Source organism: Orbilia oligospora (assembly GCF_000225545.1).
Source record: "Orbilia oligospora ATCC 24927 unplaced genomic scaffold scaffold00169, whole genome shotgun sequence".
Lineage (NCBI taxonomy): Eukaryota > Fungi > Ascomycota > Orbiliomycetes > Orbiliales > Orbiliaceae > Orbilia > Orbilia oligospora.
In genome coordinates, this window is record NW_011645726.1 from 256,957 (window position 1) to 279,460 (window position 22,504).

The window sequence follows — 22,504 nt, forward strand, 5'->3', positions numbered from 1 at the left end:
TTTTATTAGTAATATTGTCTCTGGGGGGTTTTTGTGGTCTACTTAGTATGTAAGTGGGTAAGTAGATACTAATGGGAGCTGATATGTGGGATGGAATGGATATGTATGTAAGTGGTCGGTAAGAAGTTGGCGATGTATGATAGAGATGGAGGGGGGGGGGTAGGAGGAGTTTATAATCTCAGCTTGGTCTTCACTCACTTAACTCAATTTACCTTGAACCTCAACTTGATTAACTTACGAATCTACGAAAGTATATAATCCGATTTAGAAAAAAAAACAACCATTTTCATTAATATATCTTTGCGACTAACAGTCGCAACAGCAATTCTTGGTTAAAAAAAAAAAATTAAAATTAAAAACGGGTGGCCCTCTCGGCCCGCAACAACAACTCCCCCGCCACGTCCCCCTCCGCCGCCAACTCCAAGATGATGTCCCTCTGGACCATCATCTCGCCGCTGACGACATCATCGGCGGACCACTCCCTGTACAGTGCCTGCAAGTATTTTGCACAGCACTTCATCATCTGCCCCAAGTTTTCACGGGCGGGCTTGGGGACCCGCGAGAAGGCCGCGACTGGGGTCACACGCCTGTGTGACCCCGGAGCCGTGTCCGGCTTGGACACGAAGATGTCGATCAGCTTGCAGATCGTCGTCGTCGTGTCGTAGTGGCGAAGGCGAAGGCGCATCAGGCGATCGCGTGGGATGAGGATAAGCAGGAGCTCGAGCACCTGCGTGATGCAAACGGCGGAGTCATTGAACCTCTTAATGATCTCCTGGTAGTGGTCCCCGTTGATGTTCGGGGGAGGGTTGAAGGCGTGCTCGGCACACCGGCGGCAGCGTTCGTACAAGCTGACCAAAGTGTCCCGGACTATATATATTCGCAAATACTTTTAGCATGTTGTCTCAGTATTAGTGATATAAACAAGAGGGTATACGTACTGTTGTTCCATCCGGTTTCGGTGCGACACTTCATCGCAGCGTTCTCTAGGGCGGCCTCGTTGGCCGCACCCAGAAGCTCCATCCCCATCTTTCGGAGCCCATCGTACCCCTTTGCTCTGTAGTCCTCCGGGACGTCGAAGTAGTTGACGTTCAAAAACGTCCCCGCCATCGTCTTGATGGTCGCCATGATGACTTCCTCGTCATGATACTTTTGGCTAACCTTCACAGCATAGTAGAACAAGGTGTATGCCGAGATGATGACACGGTCCTTGTTAGGATCGAAGATTGGGATGCGATCATCCTGATGTTGGTAGTCAAGCAAGCTCTAAGATCCTGTTAGAATATATTACCGTAGAGGGAACAATGGAACCAATAGAATAACTTACGATGGCTACCTCGATGCCAACCTTGTGGCGGAAGAGCTGACGCATAACCGGGTGGTTTTGCGGTTCAGTATGGCGAACTAACGTACCATACTTCTCGAGACCGTTCAAGAACCATCCCATCATCTGTAGAAACTAATGTCAGTATCTAAGTTTTCTATGGATATGCAAACATGGTTCTACTTACAATATCACAACATCTGTCGGGATCCTCCTCCCAGTTTTCTTTCAGGAGAGGGATGAACCATTCCTCATATTTCGTAAGAAGCTTGATAGCCTGGGGCAAGTAGAGTGGCTCGGTGTTCTGGTACGCATACTTGACGAAAACCCACCAGAGAAGGTTAATGATGGTTCGGCTGGGTCTGACTTCCCCTCGAGCTAGTGTACCGTTAACATATATATATATATATTGAGATATATCTCTGAGACTTCACTTACGAGTTCCACTGTTGGCAGCTCTTTCCGGAGAGCGAAGGTAGGCGTAAAGCAAGATGAGACGGATAAGAACGTCAGGATGTTCTCCAACCTTTCTGGGAAGGTTCTGTGGGTCTCCTTGATAGTCTGCTGGTAAAACCTCGGAACACTCTCTCAAAACATGCTTGGGGTCAAGTTTAGTCAAATACTTCCTGAGGGACTTGATGGCCGAATCAGGGATCTTTTCTTTCTCTCTCATAGCCAACAAATATTGAAGGCGGAAGCGAATGCCGTTATCCCCAAGTCGGATATCAAAGATACCCATTGGGCATTCGGTGATGACTGGAGCTCGAATCTTGACAGATCGCTGCCATTCGAGGGGGGGAAAATCATCGAGTCCATACAGACGCTCACCAGCGCTGACGAGTGTATCCTAAACAACATCGTCAAAGGCAAGACACTGAGTGGCAACTCGGCAATAGTTAATGAGTCTTTGACGGCCAGCAGAGAAGAAGTTGCGGGCGAAATGGTCAATGAGAGTCTTGTTGTGGTCATTACTTTCTTGGCTCTCGTAGATTTGAGTAAGGGTTTTGATGCAGGATCCAACGGAATCAATGATTTCCATTGGAAGTTCGATCGTTTCGTCGGTAGTATCAAAAAGATGGTTGTTGAGAAGGGTAAGGGCGTAATCAACCAACATTTTTGGAGTCTTTTCGCGGTCCATCAAGGTATGTTCGCAGTGAACGCCGAGTGGATAGCCAACGCTTTCGCGGTACAAGCGGTATCCGTAGAGCCAAAATCCATGGCTGCAAAGGAAGAAAGTTTTGGCATGGAGGTGGAGGATTTCAAAGTCCATCTTGGTAACTGTTGCCTGACTCTTGTGGAGGTAACGACAGACAGCCTCTGCAAAATCGATTTTACCTTGGTTGGAGACACAAATTCTGATCCACATCTCGCGAAAACCCTCAAAGAGACCATCAAGGTATCTAGTAGTTGGGTTTTGATGAACAAATGGATTGGTGCCTATTAAATTGAGATTTCTGTTAACAAGGTTTCCGATGAAGTAAAAAAGCATACGAAGAGAATGATGAAGAGAAACTTACGAGAGAGGTTCCAAAGGGTGATACCGACGACTTCATCCCAGGGACTCAACATACAGTCGTTGATCATTTCGTTGACGCGTTGGATTTTGTCTTTATGCATAGCACCAATACCTTTGCTCAACATCTTGAGCATCAAGGTACGAGCATGCTCTCGATAATCTCCCTCAAGTGGGATGGTGTATTCATCTTCGTCAATTTCGATTTCGGATTCATCTTGGTCTTTGGCCTCACCTAGCCCGACCCTTTGCATACTGCGACGAAGAGCATCCATATCTCCGTCGTTTTGATTTTTACTTACGTTATCGTTCTGACGCGCTGTTTTTGAAGCTAAGTTTTCGAAGAAGCCCTTGAAGACGATGGAAGGATCTTCAAGGCCGAGGTAGGCTTTGTTAAGGTGTTTGCAAACAATCGTGCAGGTAGAGACGACAGGGTCAAAGTGAGGTTCAGGATTACCAGTAGGATAGGTTAACTTGTTATTGTAATACGCGATCTCTGGTGAAGAAGGACAATGGGGAGGTGGAGGAGTAGATGAAGGTGAGTAAAGTCGTTGCTGCCAGAGGGGGGTAACACCAGCAGGTAGAAGGGTGTCGGGTGTGAAATCTGCTGGAGAAAGCTGCAGTCGAGGAGGCAAGTTGATTCGGTGCCTTGGATCCATTGTGGGACGTTTGTTTGATTCTGTGACTGCTTTTAGAGCGTTTGGTCGCGATGATGACGATGATGAAGTCGTGATGACGATGGAGATGGCGATGGAATCGTCGTGTCGCTGAGGAGTTTGGTTGGTTGTGAGGATGAACGGAGAGGAGGACGTTGCTGGTGTGTGTCCAGTCTTAGCAAATTTTGGTCAACACCACTCCTATCTATTGACACACTAACATCATAGGCGTAAACACTGTCTATATTGCAGGCGCGGTCCACACTTTGCTAGGTACTTAGTCTTCACTCTAACAACTAGACTAGTGACCTACAGAACTTCAATACTACTTTTCTGGGGAGTTTATCAGGGTATTCACAACTGAAGTGTTTTTATTAGAACCCATGAAAGCATATAAGTTGTAGAATAGGTACTATCTATATTCAGAGTACTTTATATATGTATTTAGTCGCTGGCTCTAACTTCATACTGCATCAGATCATACGAACATACAACATCTATGGTACTCTCCGGCTTGGTATCTTTTGCAGTTTGGAATATTCCAGCAGCAGATTCTCGAATAGCTTCCATTATGGCAGCTGCAGCATCACTACTTCTTGGATCCGCATATCTCGAACTGAAGTGATTCAGCAATAGAACGCCCTTTGGCTTTTCAACCCCCTTCGACTTCCCCTTCTTTCCGCTTTCTTCGGCCATAACCCTTCCTAATACCCCACCGGTAACTCCCAACCCAATCGTAACTGCAAACTCTGCTGCCATTTCAGGCGTAGAATGCCCATGTTCGATTGTCTTCCTCTTAACATCTTCATATGTTTCGCCTTCCTTATACTCCTTACTTTCTTTCCCAAGCTTGTCCCCCAAAAAGGCATTGGTAGCTTCATGAATAAGGACATCACTCCCACTAGCCAGGTTCGTAATCGGTGAGGAATCACAAGTATCTCCCAGGACCGTAATCTTCCTCCCTCTACGAACCGGTGGACTCATAAGTCTATCACCATTCGGTAAATCGATAAACTCCCCTTCTCCAAGTGCTGTAACCTTTGATAATAACGACATGGGATTTTTAGTCCCGCTTTTTATAAGTGCTTCCTTATTTACCATAATCCTTTCCCTATAATCGGGTGTAATTTTCCCCGGTAGCGGTGGTTCTGTGAGAACATACCCAAGACAGGGGACGGAATGTAATATCGGGCCAGCTGATACTTCCCACTCCATTGGTTGCGATGACTCTGTTGACGATAAGATATCTTTCCAATATCCGTCTTTGTCCGGGAATATATTGTAACCGGGTAGTTCCATTGGCATCATATCTTCAGCTGTATCCTTCACCTTCGCACGCTCTTCAATCCCGTCTGTTTGGGAATGTAACTCGTGTACAACATAGCTCCCACCCAAAAGACTTCTCGTCAATCGGAACGAAGTCCTGATATATTCTCTCAATCCTTCTGGTCCATAAACCTCAAAATCTGCCTCCCTTTTTCTCTCTCCCTCTTTCCCGGTGGCAGTCACAACCCTGGGATCCTCGACTCCCACGGTACCCCCAGCTCCGTTTAAAAGTGTACAAAGCAATGGCACAATCCCAAACATATGATCTCCATGCATATGTGTGATAAATATCCGTCTAAGACTCGAGAGCTTGAAACCCCCCGCTACTTTTTGCAATTGATGTTGTGTTGCTTCACCTGCATCGAAGAGGTAGGTACTACCGGAGGGCAGGGTTATAGAAAGTGAAGAATGGTTTCTGGTAAGAGATGGCACAGCTGATGAGGTCCCTAGAAAGCTGTAATTTGGAGGATTTGAAGCTGTTAGTTGTGTTTAGGAATTTTTGTGGTGGGTGGCACGTGGGGTTGTACGTACGTTATTACTACCGGAGGAGCCATCGTATCCAAACTCTAGATTCAGATCTTTTAAATGATGAGCTATATGGCCTGTATGGTCCGCGATCTGATTATCGAATAGAACAGATCTCACGGTTGGTGGTGTCGGGTAGCTTGGTTGTTTAAAGAGCCGCCTGCACGTGCACTGACTCAGCCATCATACGTTAATCGGGGAGTGTCACACAAAATAGGCAGGGGTCAGATCCAACACCCCGCAACGCAACTACAGCTCAGCACACCGCACCGTTGGATCCTTATGCGCGTATAGTCTCGGAGCCATGCGCATGATATATGTCTTCTTACTTGTTCCTTTTAAAAGTACAAAGTATTTACGATCTTGCTAGCTGGGAGGTAGTGTTTTGAAAAAAACAAGAATGATTACGCTAATAGTTATCAACACCTCGGCTTCGAGGCTGTCCCCTATCCCCAAACATTTGCTAGGAAGAGAACGAGACACAGATGTTGGGAGGATTAGGGTAATCCTTCCTTTCACCCGGCCATTGCAGAACTAGTGGCTCTCACAGAGAAAGGAGGGGCTACCCCGCAACAGGATTATGGAATTTTGAATTAAATATCGAAATATAAGACGAGAGTTCTCGTGACGCGTGCTATTTGCTAGTTATACAGAATAGAAAGGGATTGAAAGTACATCTTGAATGCTAATATCCTTATAAAAAAAGAGAGAATTAAATTGAACTAATAAACTTTGCATGACTCATTGGGTTGAGCACGAAAAGTATGGCTAGACTGAATACACTAGACATAATGATAGTATTGGGGTGTTTATAAACTTTGTGAGAAGGAATAGCGTCGTGAGTGTCCAGTCTCGTAACCAAACCGTGTTGGGTACGTGAGTGTCTTCGCCGCCTCTGCAAGGGTGTGAGGATAGTTCGGTGTTTGACAATTCATTGGTTTGTTCGAGGTAGGAATATTTGCGGCGTTGGAAAATTTAAGGGCGGCGGATCACTAGTTTCTCCCTCTTTGAACCGAATAAATATAACAAAATAAAGAGAGTGTGCTAGATCTTTCTTATGCGGCCCAGTTGGATAGGTTTGTGGATTTGAACAAGTGGCAACAACGATTGGGCAGGTGTATGCGCACATCGGGGGGTTATCTATTGTAGATACAGGTGTATATTGTCTCTGGCTCCTGCGCAGCACCGCCCCAGAAGTAATGTAATTACTTAATAGTAATATTCAAAAGTTTGCTCTGGGAGGTTATTCTACTCATCGGGGTTCTTGACTCGCCTCATCCTGTTCGGCTGATTTATCACCACTTTCGGAACCCGCTGATCTTTTAGATAACGTGCTGCCGAGACCTTGCACAGAACGTAAATCAGTGAAGGATGACCATGGGGCGACCTCTCGGTACCCTTCTGGCCCACTTAAGTAAAATGGCTCCTTGGTTCCGGGAGCCAAATAGCTTTCCGTAGGTAAACTCTCCATAACGCCATGTTGTTCATGTGTATACTGCCTATTCCCGCTACGATAATTGGAAAAATCGGAGAATGCCTTGTTGACCGTACTCCAATAGGCTTCGTTGGCACGGGCTCCTGGTTCGCGGAGCCCACCTTGAAAGTTAGAAGGTTCATCGACTGGCTGTGGAATAGGCGGGTCTGGAGGATCGGTATATCCTTCGGCCTCACACCTGCAGCCATGTCGGCGTCTGCAGGTGGATGACAGGGTTTGCATCTGTGAAAGTGATAGGTTGATGTCACCCTCGGGGTTCACACAAGTGAATCTCGTCGCCCACGTGCCCTGCGCCCGACATGCGCAGGGTTGAGTACGGCATCGTGCTTCGAAAGCTCTGAAATCACCTGCTAAATCGTACCCGGGGTCGAGTCTCGCACGCCACCAACTTTCATGTTGTCGTGGAAAGTATCCTTCATAAAATTTTGCAAGCATCCGCTCCATGGGCTCACAGATAATGTGCCATCTAACTCTCACCTCCCCACCAGGGTTCCGTGGTGAAACGGGTAGCATTTTTTCGCCAGGTTTGGCCTCGAGGTCATCTTGAACGGATTTGTACACTGTGGGTCTCGACTCATCAGCTTTCCCGTGGGTAGGGGTAGCTATGGTATTTTTATTATTCCCTTCCTCTTTTGTGGTAGGTTTCACGTCCGTTGGGTCTTGCCATACCGTCGCTTCTTTCGCTCTGGGGTTTGTTTCGTCCGCTGTAGTTCGTTTTCGAATAGTCTGAACAAATGACTCCGAAGGGGGCGCTGATGGCGGAAGTGATTTTGAGGCCTTATCGCTTTCGGGCAGAGGAAGTTTCACCTTCGCGCTTTGGAGACTACTAGAAGAGTCCGAATAGCCGATGAAGGGCTGTAAAGTTAATTGTTTATGAGAATTTGAGTTGTGACGTGAAGAGGCTGCGTCTAGCCCTTTGTCGCATATGATTTCTTCACCTATAGCTAGCGATAAGGACGTATCATCCAATTTATCTTGGGTGTCAACCCTTGTAAATTCGTCGGTGGAGAGTGTCGTTTCCGGTATAGTCGGTGCGGTAGCACCTTTGCGTTTCTTTCTCAACAATTTGGATTCCCCGGAATTCTTGTTTGATGTCAATGATGGATATTGTATTGAAGCTGTAAATAGTTCATCCTTTTGGATTGGGAATGTGTTCAGAATCGCTGCTGATCCGGAATTCGATTCTTCGGGCTGTAGTGGTGCGGTGATTACCCCAGACAGCGAGATTATGAGAAACCAGATCCCAGACTTTACGAATCTCGGATAGCGCATTCTGCCCGATGAGTCTAGGAAAACAAGGCTCCAGCTCGCAGAATTCAAGCCAGTACTCCTTACTTAAGTTCTTTAAGCCTTGTTAATTAAGCCTGATTCTTAGTCGAGGTGATGTTCCTCTAGACGTCGACGAGGGCCGGTGATTTTCCTAGTGATTTCCATACATATAAGTTAGATTATTTAGGGTTATAAAAGTCTACAAGTGTAGCAAGTTGATGTCGATATATCTTGTACCTACGTATTATATTTTTCCTCCTAGACAGTTTCTGTCGACGATTGAATTTGGGGTGTATGTATAGAGTAATGAACTCGTTGGAGCGTGTGGTGCCAGGAAGACTTGCTATGTCATGAGCAAAAGCTACCAGTATACTCAGGTACTATATATGCTTATATACCTCCTTACCTACTTAAGTAGGTACTTACTTAATATACTTAAGTGAGCTATCGAAGCCCCTGCCTTGGAACTAGCTAAAATAATATAAAACTGGAAACCGCTGACCTGTTGATCGGGTAATAAGACCGCGTATTCAGATCACGTTAACTGTAGATATGTTACAACATTCCCATCCCTTGGGCTGCGCATGATGATGCCACCAACATGATATATACCTAGGTATATATCGCCGTTGTTCCGTTTTAAATTTGCCTCAAATCAGGCTTCGCAAATAAATCCTTGTAAATATTTAAATCCCTATCACTTCAACCGGGCGCAGTCGGTTGGTCAGTCCATTGTACTGTGCTGGGACCACTTTTTGGCACGGTAAGTATAGCAACTCCATTTTTTAACAGGAAAATTGGATCGAGAGCGTTTTATCTTAGGAGCTTATACTAGCTTGGGCCTTATTTCGAACCAAACTTCGCACTTTGTCTCATGCCTCAGCCTAGTAGTTTGAACGCAAACATCTAAAAAGTTATGTTGTTAGCGCTGCGCACTCAATTGGAACGTCTCTCATTCGCATTTTCGGAGCGATTTTGGCGCAGCTAGCTTCGAGACTAGTCCCAGTCTCGTGTGGATCTGTTATAGAGGCAGAGTTAAAATACGCCCTGAGTGGCTACCGGTTGCTCTTTTAACGTACTACTGGTATATGGCAATCAGCGTACTAGGATCCTTTGACGTGATTAGAGTCTATATAACAGGTAGTAGACAACATGAATTCCGTTTTAGTGGCTCTCGATCACCCGTCTAAACTAGACTAACTCCAGACAGTTGCTGTAAGGTACTATTATATATGAGACCGGAATAATACAAACTCTCTCAAATCTCCACATTATTATCTTTGTCTTTCCAACGTGCAGCCTTACTCTTTGGCATCCATTCCACTTTCCAAAATCTATCCCTACTCCCTTCTTTACTCCACCCTTTCGCCTCGATCAACCCTATCATTTCTCTAATCATTTCACGGGCGGTAGGTCTTGTGTCAGGATTTCTGGACGTGCACCTATTCATAAGCTTACAAAATCCATTACGGTAGGGGTTCCTATGATCAATTCTTTTGTCGTAGTTCAGTTCGCGGTCCGGTGCATCTGACACTTCAAATGGAAAATACCCGTTAGAGAGGACAAAAAGAGTGGTACCGAGGGAGTAAATGTCATCTTTGTGCACAGCTGGTGTTGGTTTATAAAATGAATTGACTCGTTGCTACGTTTTAGAAGTAGTTGGGCCTATGTTAGTCGAGTATGGGGCTAGAAGGTTAGGAGAGCTCGAAGTTGGACTTACTGGTGACATAAATGGAGGACAGGATGGATATGCGGCTTGGCCTTCAAAACTGGAAAGACCGAAGTCTCCGAGGACAAAAAGGGGGTAGATGTTATTCCAACCGTCTGGGCGAGGTTTCACAAAAACTGCATAAGCTAATTGGTAAGACAAGTTGCAGGATGTGCTAACTACTCGATATATAAAAAGTTGGAGGGCAGGAGACTTACTGTTGTTCATTTTGATATCGTTATGGACCATTGGCGTCCACCCCGGACGCCCTTGCATATTCCTCTTCGTTATACCTCTATTAAGGAAGAGGAGGGCTCTCGAAACGTCGATAGTCATCTGCCACAAAAATCCTTCTGGCATAAAAGTTCTAGTTTGCGGCGAAGGCAGCAAGAATTAGTTAGCGCATTCGGGTAAGTTTTTATACCTCCGGGCACTGGATTTAAACTCACCTACGAGTTACATATTTCCCCAATATCTCACTCACATCTCCCATGCTACAATATTCCGTGAAGATATGCCCGAAGGGGTCCCCACGGCTCGGCGCCAACCTTCCAAAGATCTTTAGGATGTGTTCTGACGTTGGTTGTACTGAAGCCAATACTTTGAGTGCGTCTGACTCTGTCTTCCACGATCTGGCACGGGTTCTATCACACGCAGTTATTCTCTTCGCGATTACTCTTGTTCTGGCGGGAACATGTTCATACCAACTTCTCGTCACACTTGAAGATGAATCATTTCGAACCTCTAAAATAGCAGTTGCTCCGAAGCAACCGGCGTTGTGTCTTTTGACGATGCGAAGATCCTCGTTGAAACCGCTGACTGAAGGTAATTCGTACGGTTTGGGGAATCCAGCGTCTCCATGATCTGGAAAATCTGCATCATTGAAGTTAATAGTATCAGTTCTGCGACGAGGATCAGGGCGATCATATGGAAGCTGGGTTATGACCCTTCGTTGACGAGCTTGAAGTTCTGGCAGAGAATTTCGTTTGTCCGTAGGGTATTGGTCGTATTGTGAGGAAGGCTCTTCTTCTAACTCAAGATCTTGCATTTGGGCTAGTACTTCGTTTTCATAACCTTGGCTGACCTCTTGAGACTCTCTTCTGGTCCTATGTACTCTCTGTTCCGTTTCGTGGTAACGCTGGCTGTGCCCGGCAGCCTGCTGTGATGGGGTCCTATGTGGTTCTGCTACATGTGGTTGAGACGGCCCATACAGTTTTTCTTCTTGTTTGAGAAGCTTTATCCGTTCCTTTTCCTTTTCCTTTTCCTTTCTTCGTTCCTTCAGGGCTCCAAAAAATCCCAATGATTTGCGACTACTGGAGCCCTCTACTCTTGGTTTTTTTTCTGATCTTTTGGGGGTAGTACTTATAGGCCTAGGTGGTGATGGGGATTCAAGTTGGAGATTATCGCCGCCATAGTACTGTGGTTGCTGTGGCTCCCGCGAACGGCGGTATTCAGATCTTCGATCATTTGCATAGTATGAGTCCGCATGCGCAGCTCGTCGCGAACTAGATGATTCAGCATACTCCTCTTCTAGGGTTGGTAGGCGAAGCTTTGAACCTCCTGCTCTTCTAGACATCTTTATTTACCTCTATATATATGCCTGTATCTGGCGGCTTTGGACTAACGGGAATATCTACGTTAAAGTAAAAATAGATGACTACTTTCTATCGATATATCTATTTGGTTTGTTCGTTTCGAGGTGGAGTTTTAAATTTTTAATTGAATGGAATATTTGGGTCGGGCTACGATCGAAGATAAAGAGATATCGATATATCTAGTATCTTTGCTTCTAAGTTTACTGGGACTATTTAGAAGAAGTGCAAAGTATATTTCATTGAATTACCTTGAAGGTGAGCAATTGACAATGATATTGATATCGTTTCATCCTTTCATAGCTGATGTATTGTAGGTATTATATTCCTGTCCATACGAGGATATTTATGAATAGTGTCAAGCTACAACTTATGGAACGGATTCCATTGCTACCAGATTCCGGATATTAAGTATTTAATAGGGTGTTATAAGCTCTCAAAGATGAAGAAATGAAGCATGGCTCTGATATCTAGCAGAGCATAGGGCTATAGAAAAACAAATGAGTTCAACACTCATCCGCACCAATCATGTATATAGCTGAGTGGAACTAACTTTTGAAATTTTAGGAGTCTATTGAATCGGTCTCTACTTTGACTGTGAGGCTACATAATCCAATTTTAAATTGATATATTTCTTTAGTTACCCCCCAGGAGGTGAATGTGGTTATCCAAGTACCTATAGGTATGTTAACCAAGTGCTTAGCAGTATCTAGGACCTTCCACTACTATGGTTTTATCAATTAAACACTCAAGAAATATAGAAGGTTGAAGTCTTTGAAGATATCCTCAAAACATGAGAGACTTTGCTATATCTTGATAGATCCTGTTAGAGTGGGGCGCAAAGACTTCTGCTGAGGATACTAGCTATACTATACTACGGAGCGTAATTAGGGCATTGCTTGATCTATGAGCAAATGCCGAGCCTAGGGTTTACAGTATAGGAGAAGAAGCCCTATGATGTCGTAACGGTGACTAGGGCTGGGGCCCCGGAGAGTCGTGTTATAGACAATCTAGATGCTCGCAATGAGTTGAGTCCAAATGCTGCCTATAAAAGGACCCCCCCACTCAACTCGAGTTGTAGACTCTCTCCTTCTCTTTCTTTCTTCACCCTGCTCACACACACATCTCCTCCTCTCTCGAACAACCAACCTTAACCTTCTTCATTCATCCCATCTCATCCTCCCTTTCACGACTTTCGTTAACCCTGCTATCCATCGTTTATCGATTCATCTCTTTCTTCTCGCCTTTCATCAAGATGAAGTCTACCGTTGTCTTGTTCTTGGGTGCTCTCATGAGCGTTGGAGCGATGGCGGCTCCTTATGGACAGGGTAAGTTTTAGCTTAGTTATTTTCATCGATGCACCCTATTGTGGTTCCCTAGGGAGCTTCAAGACGCGTCTCTTTTTTGTCTTCACTTCGGTTTCCCCTCTACTTGCTTTCTCTGCTTCCTCGGGGTAAGTTTTAAGTTGGTTTCACCTTTGGCTTCATTGCTTTTCTAGCTGGTCGTCAACAAAACCTTCTCGGAAGCAGTAGAAAAGATCCCCATCATAGTGATGATACGCCGGTGATGATGATAAAGCAAACATTTGCTTCATCATGAAATCATCGAGTCCTTCGTGACTATATCGTCAATATATTGATTTCATAAAACTTCAATCTGTCCACCATCCGTTCTTCGTTGCTCTTTACATTGAAGGTAATGTTTTTTGGCCGATGCTAACTGGATTCTAGAATCCAAGTCCATCGAGCCAGTCCCTACCACCACTGAGTGTGAGACTGCTACTTGGACTCCCTATGACTACAACAAGTCGACTGTTCCCTGTAAGTACTCTTTCTTCTTGCTCGCTGCTTCCTAGCAAGTTCCTAGGCTAAGTTCCCCTTGTTTCCTCTTCAGATGAGCCCTCTCACTCAGCTCCATATGGCCACAAGTCAAAGGTCGAGCCTACTACCGTTGCGTACTATGGCCCTTCTTCTGAGCCAGTTGAGACTACCCTCCCTACTGGTTACTCTTACTCATCTGGACCTGAGGAAGAACCAACCACCACTGTTACCTCCATCCTTGAGTCCACTCTCACCGTCTCGCTCTCTACCTATGAGCCTTATGGACCTGAATCTTCCCCCTCCAAGGCTGGGTATTGGACTACTCTTACTACCACCTCTTGCCCACCTACACCTTCTTCCGATGGAGTTGCCGGGTATGTTCCTTACACTCCAACCTTGACTCCTGTTCCGTATGAGTACACCACTCCGGCTTCTCTCTATGAACCAGAGACTCCTACCCCAGTTGTCTACCCGACTACTCCTGTCTACTATCCTCCTAGCAACAAGCCAACCCCCACGGAGTACAACCCAGGTAACAACACTTACCCAACTTCCACTCCTCCCTACGTCCCTCCACCATACGCTGGATCTGCTACCAGCCTTGTCAACAATGGAGGTTTCGTCGGAATGGTTGCTGGACTTGTCGGGATGGTCGCCGTCATGATCATCTTGTAAAGGAAAATGGTATTGTTTATAGGAGGAAAGGTATTGAAAAGATTTTATCTCATGAAGGCCTGTCTTTCTTATTACTTTACTAATTTGGACCCATCGGTCCTTTCTATTTCCCTTTGTCAAACATATCTTTCCTTTTCATGTGAATAACTTCTTAGCAACAACAAATACGACAGTCCTCAGTGGAGGGATTGTTTCATCGTTTTTTCCCTTATTATTTCATCCTGTTAATAATCATAATGCCTAATCCATAAATGTTCTTACAAGATCAAAGATTCTTTCTGAGGTCTATGTAAGCTCGTGAATGGTTTCTCCATCAATTATTGCATTGTCTTCTGTAACTTTGGAGTCATAGATGCGTAGACCTCCCTCAACCTCCGCTCAATGAACCTTCCCCTACCCTAGGTACGTAAATCAACCATCACTTATCTCTTTCTTTTTTTCTCAATTCGTCCTTATTTTTATATCGTTTTCATCTCCACGTTAAAATACTTCATTAATTTCATCTTGCAATCTTGTGGTATTTTGCGAGCTACCGTGTTGCTACTGAAATGCAGTCGCTGGCGGTTGCACCTTTGGCCGAAGAGTCTCAATCGGCCCCAGACTAGTCCTGTTCCCTTGCATCTCACGATACTATGCATCCACTCGTTTTAAACTCTCCTACATGACCCGCCACTGGCATTTGAACCGAACTTTCAACTGAATAGCGTCATACAATTACGCATCCGTATATGCACGTGGACATACATGCCATATGCCGTTAGAGCTTCCCACGTGGCTCCCTTGGTCCCCCTCCCACCCCCCTCTCACGCCTTCGCGCCGACCTCCTAAAAGGAACAACCACGAAAGAACCAAAGAAGAGAAGAAAGCGAAGAGATCACGGTCTCAATTGCATTTCTCACGCTCAAAGCCAAAACTACGAACATTGCCTCCGCAACACATACGTTCGTCGCTAATGTTCCCTCCACCGGACGAACCGTCGATGTCGACGAAGAAGACGAGGAAGACGAGGTTCATATGTATGGGTGATACGCATAATTTATCGCCGTATCAAGGTGGGTTTAAGGTACCGAAGGGCGATGTGCTGATCCATGCTGGGGATATGACGAAGCAAGGAACGTATGCGGAGTTGAAGAAGACGGTTGATTGGATTGAGAGGCTGGTGAAGGAAGGTGTGGTTGAGAAGGCCATTGTTATTGCTGGTGGGTGTTAAGATATATATATACATATACTATCTAGATGCTTTTTTTGGTTTAGATCTAGCTAATATGCACTAGGAAACCACGAGCTAACCCTCGACCCCCCGTTCTACACCTCATATGGACACAATTGGCATACCCAAGATCCACAAGACTCTGATACATGTCTTTCTCTGTTCGCTCCACCGACTCTTCATCCCTCAATTACCTTCTTGGACCACTCATCGGCTCATATAGCCCTCACTTCTCCTACCGGTCCTGGTACTCATTTCAAAATCTTCGGTTCACCATATACGCCCATCCACATCACAAAGGTTAATGAACTCTGCGAAGGCAGTAGATGGGCGTTTCAGTATCCACCTTTTCCGGCGACGAGGTCTGAAGAGATCTGGGATGATATCCCAGCGGATACAGATGTACTAATAACCCACGGCCCGCCGTATTCACACCTGGACGGCTGGCCAATATCGGTTGGTCGCCACGGATCAGTCGAAACCCACAAAGGCTGCGAAGGGCTCCGAAGGGCTTGTTGGAAGATTAGACCCAAACTCCACGTTTTTGGGCATATCCACGAGGGAAGAGGGGTTCAAAGAGTCATGTGGCGTGATGGAAAACACGTGGTCGGCATGGAGGAAGGTTGTGCATGTTCCTACCTTGAAGCCGAAGAAGAAGGGGATAAACTAAGGATTACTTCACCTGGCAGTGGAAAAGTGGATGAAGAGGGAAGATTAAGTATTGGGACTAAACAGATGGCGGAGAAGGTAGAAGGGTTTACACATGATCACGCACAGATGGAGTGGATTGATCCTGGTGCAGTTGATGAACGAATCTCGGGGAAGATGAGTGTAGTTGATGTTACGAAGAGGACTAGGATGTTCGGAGGGGTTGGGTTAAGGGAAGGGGAGACTTTGATGGTTAATGCGTCTATCATGAGAAGTGCTTGGCCATACAAGGAGGTTAATAAAGTCGTGGTTGTGGATATGGATTTGGAAGTTTGGAACGGAGGTTAAAGGCTTTTTGTTTTTCTCTTTCTTACATTCTCCTCCACGGCGTTCATTCTTTTTTCTCTTTCCTTCTTATAGGATTGTCAAGGTTTTCTGCGAAATCGCTTTCTTTATGGGTGTTTCCCATGGATTCCCGGTGCTGCTCTCTTTATAAGCTTGATCTATAATGGTTTATGCGTTGTCGATGTTGCATTTGTTCCCTTCTATTTTTTTCCCATTCAAAAATTCGCTCTCAAAATTTTCTGGTCAGCTTCAAAGACGAGAAATAATACGGATGGAATGGGAATCCCTCAGCTTCTCCAAAATCTCGAGAGGATCGAAAAGCCGAAGTCGAAAGTTTTCCCGAAAAACTCGAGTTCCGGAGATGATCCTTCCCGTCCCGCAGCCGTCATAGACGGGTCTGCACTCGCCCACCACATCTTCAATCGATATGTTAAATCGTTAAGTAAAGAGGAGAGAATACCTAGCGTTCTTGGATTCGATTATACAGCTTATCAAAAGATTGTGATAAACTGGTTGGAAAAATTGGAGGTTGGTTTTGAAATGTATATATGCCGCCGTTTCCCACAGCCATATTACCTTGTAGATAGTATAAACGCTAACTTTTAAAATCTACTATCGAAGTACAAATATATTCATAGACGGCCACCTACCATCTTATAAAACAACTACTAGAATATCTCGTATACAGACTACAATCGCATGTCTCTCACGTCTTCGAACGCTTTCACCGTCAGTTATTGATCTCACAAAGGGTGGTTGGAATCCTTCACCTCCGTTTATTATTGCTGCTTTTTCGACGGCTGTTAGAAGACATGAGAGGTTTGGAAGAGTTTTGAAGACTGTGGCGGGGGAGGCTGATGCTTTTTGTGCCGCTGCTGCCGCTGCTACTGCTGTCGCCGGTGTTGGTACTGGTGGCGAGGGAAGGATTAGTGTGGTGTTTACGGGGGATTCGGATTTGGTTGTATACCCTCATTCGCAGTATAGTAGGGTTGCGATATTGGATGATGTTCATTTCGAATATACACCTGATGAAGGGTCGAAAGTGAAGGTATTACTTTGGTCACCATGGGATATTGAACGGAAACTTGGGGGTGGTAGTAGCAACGACAATAGAGGAGAAGAACCAGCAATGAGGATAATGAAGTTCGCGTGGTGTTTAGTGATAAAAGAGGTTTTTAGAATATCTAAAGTTGTTACCAGCGGGAAAGGGGATGGGTTGGGGGGTGTTAAAGTTGGAGGGGAGTTTAGGGAGCAGTATTTGTTACCTGATGTTCAAAGGTTTGGCGATGAAAGTTTGGGGGGGATATTGGATTCGAGAGCTGCAGAAGTGGTTTATGCTTCTCCGAGGTTTAGGGGGCTGTGTCATCCACCGGTTAGGGAGAGTGGTAAAGAGGCGGAGGTATATCTACCTGTACTACTGGAAGATGTTACGAAATCTTCAGTGTGGAGTGTGGGAAGAGAGACGAGAAAGCTTGCGTACCAAATATTATTCGGAATGAACGCGGTGGTAGTCGAGGTTCACAGGAAAGGAGAAGCTGTTAACAGAAGTTTCCTAACATTGGAAAAAGAAGATGAAGGCTTGATCCTCGGAGGAGAATTTGGAGAGGGACTAAATGGATTAGTTGTTGGGGTCATTTTGGAGATTGTGAGGGGGTATTTGGAGAAGAATATTGATATCACGGATAAAGATTTAATCGCTCTGTTAGCTGCGGTTACTAAGTCTCCCGGACACGAAGAGTCACTACCGACAGCGACAGCGGTACACTGGACTTGGCCGCGAGCTCATCTGCTATCACAGTTCATGGCGGGAATATGGAGTCTTTATCTTCTACAAACTGTTACGAATCTACCGAACGACGGAGTTGAGATACCGGAAACGATCGATAAGAGTACATTCGAAAAGCTCAAAGTTTTTCAGTCATTATTGGATATTATTAATGTGAATCGGTTCATGGCTATCTATGCGATTACATACCATCCAAAGGGGATGAGTAAGAGTGCGAAAAAGAGGGCGAAGAAAAGGCCGAAGGTTTCGGAGGGGCAGCAGCAGGGTACATCGGGGTTAAATGCTGGGATACAAGGTCTGATTAACAGAATGTTTGAGAGGGAGGTTAGGGGAAGTGTCACAGGGGTTTTGGATATTGTACGAGAGATGAGGAGAAGGGTAGATGAAGACGGAGAAGAAGAAGCGGAGAGTTATATGGGGATGACGGTGGGCTAATGGGTTTTTTACTTTATCTATTCGTCAAATATCTGGTACAAGGGTTGCATTCAGAATTCAGATCTGCGGACTAAATAAAATTCTAATGAGCACCGTGGATTTCCTCAATAAATTAACCACTCTTATATCTGCAAAAGACACTCAATTGGCTCAGCTTCAACTCTATCGCATCACAATTATTCATCAGGCCTCTATATATAGCCATATAGGGTCCGTTAATAACCAAGGACTCCTGCATAGGCGAGCTAATGACGAAATTTCCTCAGCATCTAGGTAGTCTCCTCCAGACCTCGCCTAGCCTAAATTTTTATTTTACAACCTGCCCAGGTAATAGCAGACGATTAAAAGTTACGGACCATAATGAATATGGAGTCAGCAACCGTTCAAGAAGTATCTCAACATGAAGTGTGTTGAATTTGTTGCATCCTTCGAGGCCTGTGATTGGTCAATTGCAACTTACCCAGGTGGAGTTCGGACCGAGTGAATCGACAGTAACCAAAGGTTTTACGTCACCTATTGCGATAATAATAGGGGCCATGAAGGTAAGCTTCAAGGTTTACGTCCATGGATTCAATATCGTCCCAGGTTGACGGGTCAAAGATCCCGGCTTTGAATTAAAAAAACCCTTGGGACCATCTTCTTAATACAAAAACTATTTTATTAGACATTTGTTAAGACAATTTAACTTCTTTACAAAAGTCAGGACGGATAGTCTATCCCAGAAAACTCTCGGGTTTCCCGAGAATACAACATCTTTCCTCAAGAGAAATTGTTATTGCTGGCAAGACAAGTGAGATGTGCGACTTTTCTGAACCGCTTACTAGGCTGTATGGCCATCTTGCATTCAACCCGAGGCATTCATGACCCACTGAAACCAAATACCACGGGTGGGGGGCTGCACACAGTAGTGTGGCAGCCGTGCTGATTTTGTCCGGCTATAGATAAGAGCGAATAGGCTGACTTTGACTGGCTACATGGGAAATCCGGGATTGGGCATCCTTCGACATGACAAAATACACCGGCAGATGACAGGCGGGTAATAGTGTCGCCGAACGCGAAGAAAAAGGGGTTTAACAAAGTCTATCAGAAAATATAAGTTCACGATCATAAAACACGCCGCAGAGTCAGTGGCGTCGACGCGATAGTAGTTCACCCAAATTTAAACGACATAGGGCTCCCACTAGCAAGTCTTCCTGATTAGTCGACAACAAATCACTGATAGCTGACGAATCCCCGTCAAAGCACAATGCGCAATTAATTCTTCCAGGGCGGGTAAAAAATCCAGGCTGGTTCTAAAAAAGAGTTTTTTAATCAGGAGAAATTTCTAACACGTGGAATGAATCAAGCTTTTTGCCAAGCCAGAATTCGTCCACAACCTTACTAGCGCAGAAGCAAGCTGTAGCGGGCTCTGGGCTTCCCGGGGATAGAGTCACGGAGCACGGGGTCTGCAAAATGCCAAGCCCGGAATATTCCCTATCGCGGGTCGGAATCAATGACGCCCACTTTTCTCCTTGTGCCCTCGCGCCGACATTAGCGTGTAGTTGGGGCTTCAGCAATGGCGGTTTAAATAGCCCATCAACGGCCGGAGGTGGTGTGCGGGCAAGGTCTCCGACTCGTTGAAGATACGGAATAAAATTGGCATTACGCGGCCAAGCCCTGTCAATTGTGGTTCTTTTTCGCAGCCCTCGCAATTGTTGGAAAAGTATATTCCAACTCAAAATCCCGAGTGCGACGCGAGTGCAGTTGTTTGCTGTAGGTGCTATATTGGTATCGAATATAGTGACAAGGAGAGCTACTGATAGCTGGGCTGAACCGGCTCCCGGACCTAAGTCCGAATCGAATCGTGGCCAGAACCACCCCAATTCGACCCCCCGATTTCAGGATCCAAAATCCATCGAAATCTTAACAGAGTTTTTTTATGCGCTGGGGTTCATATCGAGGGTATAGTACATACAACAAGTATCTATGTTCTAGATTAGCGCGGAAAATTGACTTTTCTCGTCATATATTATAAATCCCGAGCTAAGAGGCATTATATGCCTGTACATATGTACCGATACTTAGGTATTTCTGCCGCTTTTCGCACACAGGGACACGTCGCACGAAAAAAGAAATAGCGAATGGGAAAACTTTGGGTTGCATGGGGGTTTTCTTTCTTTCTGTTCGTATCTTGGTATATGTTCCAATTCCCTGTAGCTTGTAGGGCTACGATATTTCCAATGGAAAAAAAGCTAGGAACCATGGAAAAACTCTTTTTTCTCACGTTCTCGAGATCTCTGCCGTGTTATCCGGGGGACGGTACCAAAAATAGGGAAAAAGTAGAGAAATATCTTTTTGGAATTTTTGAAATAACCCTTTCAATCGAGGCGAGCTGGCTGTCTCAGAAAAATACTATGAAATTGGCATTGAAGCTAGAAAAAATAGAATGAAAAATAAACATTTTAGGTTCGCGCTGGTAAAGAATGAATACCAGGTTCTCGCTGCAACATTAGAAGAAAAAAAATGTTTCGCTCCAATGCTTGTTCTGAAAACCGTCTATGGTCCTGATTACCTAGGTAGGTAGTGCGGCAGTAGATCCGCCCAGTTCCGGATGTTGCGACGCAGCCTTAATATAATCCTTCAACCTTGTTGTGTAACACCGTTGATATCTCAATTAAAGCTCTATATACCTACGCATACCTTGTCGATTGATGCAGTCAATCTTTGCACAACTTACAACCAAACTATCGGCAATCAAGTATTTTAGAGAACTAGTTATGGCATTAAATTATCGTAGTGGTAAGCTAAGAATACAAGTATCCTAACATATTCCCATCTCTTATCAAAATATTCATCTTTCAACATTAATTCGTACAATTAAACAAATGAAATAACTACTAATCTCGTCACCCCCCTCTTCCGGATCCTCAGGCAATTATAACCTTATACCTTAGTAGCGATGCCATCAACACCGATTAGGACATCTCTGGTATAACCGCAGCTCTCTCCAATGCTGTACTGATAACCATTTCGCTTCTGTCCAAAGTTGGTTGCAAAGCTGGCATCATACGAGATGAGATAGAAAGTGCAAGCGGTCTGGTATGGAATACCATCTCTGTAGACGTTATAGAAATCGAAGAAATTGCATGCACGGTAGGTACCATTTAGAGGTGCTTGCTTGAGATTATAAGCGGTCTTTGAGTCGCAAGCGGCAGCGCAGACGCTTGGGGAGGTTGTGGTGAAGGAAACGCCCATGTATGGATCAACTGGGCCTGGTTGAGGAGCGTTGATGGAAGCGTCGCCGAAACATTCATAATGATATCCGGGGACGTCTTCCTGGAGTGCTTTCTTCTTGTAACCAGCAGAAAGGGACTTCACGCTGATGACACCACCGTGGTCTTGGCCTCCAAAATTTGTTGCTGCACCCTTGGTAGAGGGCATGGAGTACAAAGCACACTTGTGAAGGAGACCAGCGGGGTTGGTTTCATCATAGATGTTGAAGAAGACACAACCAGTGTTTGCAAGACACTTGGTAGCGCAAAGGTCAACATCGTACGAGGGGAGAAGCTTGAATGTCAAGTAACCACCGGTCTGGGTAGAACCAGTCCAGTTGTCGAAAACCTTGACGAAGTTGTCAGAGGCGACACCACGCTTGCTGATAGCCCCACGCTTCGAGATGTCAGAAACAGTGGATTCGACAAGAGCGTCGACATCGACATCAGGGCCAGACTTGGCTATTGAAAGGTTAGTAAAAGTTTTCGGAAATATTCAGCGAAAGATTTTACTTACTTGCACCGGCGGGGGCACCCTGAGCGGTAGGGGCTGGAATGGAATCAATGAATTCGCCGTCAAAATCCTGCGGAGTAGGAGCCGCAGAGGCCAATGCGAGAAGTGCTGTAGCAGCTGCAATAATAGAAACCTTCATGATGAATGATACTGAAATCTTCAATCACTTCTTTAGGGTAGTAAAAAACTAGGTTTCACAGAGGTATGAAAATGATGGACAAATTGTGATACGATGGCGGTTGCGTAACCTTTTGTGACTGACGTGGAGATCAGATGAAAGGATTTCTGTGAGGGCTTTTGGCTTGAGAGGATAATGGGAAGTATCAAGGAGGAGCTATGCCGGTTTGGTGGCAATCCTTCCTATTATACTCGGTATCCGCTGTCAATATCCGGTGAGTTAAGACGAAGAAATCGG

General features: G+C 45.2%; 8 protein-coding genes across 8 annotated transcripts; 3 read left to right on the top strand and 5 right to left on the bottom strand.

Moving 5' to 3' along the window:
• Nucleotides 1-352: 352 nt before the first annotated feature.
• On the bottom strand, nucleotides 353-2,060 carry AOL_s00169g69 (uncharacterized protein; the record flags this gene model as incomplete). The annotated part of the gene is made up of 5 exons (XM_011127426.1): nucleotides 353-867; nucleotides 939-1,263; nucleotides 1,325-1,447; nucleotides 1,509-1,699; nucleotides 1,760-2,060. The coding sequence occupies 5 exons, from the start codon at nucleotides 2,058-2,060 to the stop codon at nucleotides 353-355; spliced, it is 1,455 nt and encodes a 484-aa protein (XP_011125728.1).
• Nucleotides 2,061-2,168: 108 nt separating this feature from the next.
• AOL_s00169g70 (uncharacterized protein) lies at nucleotides 2,169-5,077 on the bottom strand (the record flags this gene model as incomplete). The annotated part of the gene is made up of 3 exons (XM_011127427.1): nucleotides 2,169-2,758; nucleotides 2,839-3,648; nucleotides 3,979-5,077. 3 exons carry the CDS (start codon nucleotides 5,075-5,077, stop codon nucleotides 2,169-2,171), a joined length of 2,499 nt encoding a protein of 832 aa, XP_011125729.1.
• A 1,516-nt stretch (nucleotides 5,078-6,593) lies between these two features.
• AOL_s00169g71 (uncharacterized protein) lies at nucleotides 6,594-8,108 on the bottom strand (the record flags this gene model as incomplete). Its single annotated transcript, XM_011127428.1, has 1 exon — nucleotides 6,594-8,108. The coding sequence occupies one exon, from the start codon at nucleotides 8,106-8,108 to the stop codon at nucleotides 6,594-6,596; it is 1,515 nt and encodes a 504-aa protein (XP_011125730.1).
• A 1,255-nt stretch (nucleotides 8,109-9,363) lies between these two features.
• AOL_s00169g72 (uncharacterized protein) lies at nucleotides 9,364-11,389 on the bottom strand (the record flags this gene model as incomplete). The annotated part of the gene is made up of 4 exons (XM_011127429.1): nucleotides 9,364-9,747; nucleotides 9,826-9,959; nucleotides 10,032-10,180; nucleotides 10,263-11,389. The coding sequence occupies 4 exons, from the start codon at nucleotides 11,387-11,389 to the stop codon at nucleotides 9,364-9,366; spliced, it is 1,794 nt and encodes a 597-aa protein (XP_011125731.1).
• Nucleotides 11,390-12,660: 1,271 nt separating this feature from the next.
• Nucleotides 12,661-13,900, top strand: AOL_s00169g73 (uncharacterized protein; the record flags this gene model as incomplete). Its single annotated transcript, XM_011127430.1, has 3 exons — nucleotides 12,661-12,733; nucleotides 13,136-13,225; nucleotides 13,299-13,900. The coding sequence occupies 3 exons, from the start codon at nucleotides 12,661-12,663 to the stop codon at nucleotides 13,898-13,900; spliced, it is 765 nt and encodes a 254-aa protein (XP_011125732.1).
• Nucleotides 13,901-14,852: 952 nt separating this feature from the next.
• On the top strand, nucleotides 14,853-16,106 carry AOL_s00169g74 (uncharacterized protein; the record flags this gene model as incomplete). The annotated part of the gene is made up of 2 exons (XM_011127431.1): nucleotides 14,853-15,099; nucleotides 15,175-16,106. The coding sequence occupies 2 exons, from the start codon at nucleotides 14,853-14,855 to the stop codon at nucleotides 16,104-16,106; spliced, it is 1,179 nt and encodes a 392-aa protein (XP_011125733.1).
• A 273-nt stretch (nucleotides 16,107-16,379) lies between these two features.
• Nucleotides 16,380-18,324, top strand: AOL_s00169g75 (uncharacterized protein; the record flags this gene model as incomplete). The annotated part of the gene is made up of 2 exons (XM_011127432.1): nucleotides 16,380-16,631; nucleotides 16,792-18,324. The coding sequence occupies 2 exons, from the start codon at nucleotides 16,380-16,382 to the stop codon at nucleotides 18,322-18,324; spliced, it is 1,785 nt and encodes a 594-aa protein (XP_011125734.1).
• Nucleotides 18,325-21,246: 2,922 nt separating this feature from the next.
• AOL_s00169g76 (uncharacterized protein) lies at nucleotides 21,247-22,228 on the bottom strand (the record flags this gene model as incomplete). The annotated part of the gene is made up of 2 exons (XM_011127433.1): nucleotides 21,247-22,037; nucleotides 22,093-22,228. 2 exons carry the CDS (start codon nucleotides 22,226-22,228, stop codon nucleotides 21,247-21,249), a joined length of 927 nt encoding a protein of 308 aa, XP_011125735.1.
• Nucleotides 22,229-22,504: the final 276 nt, after the last annotated feature.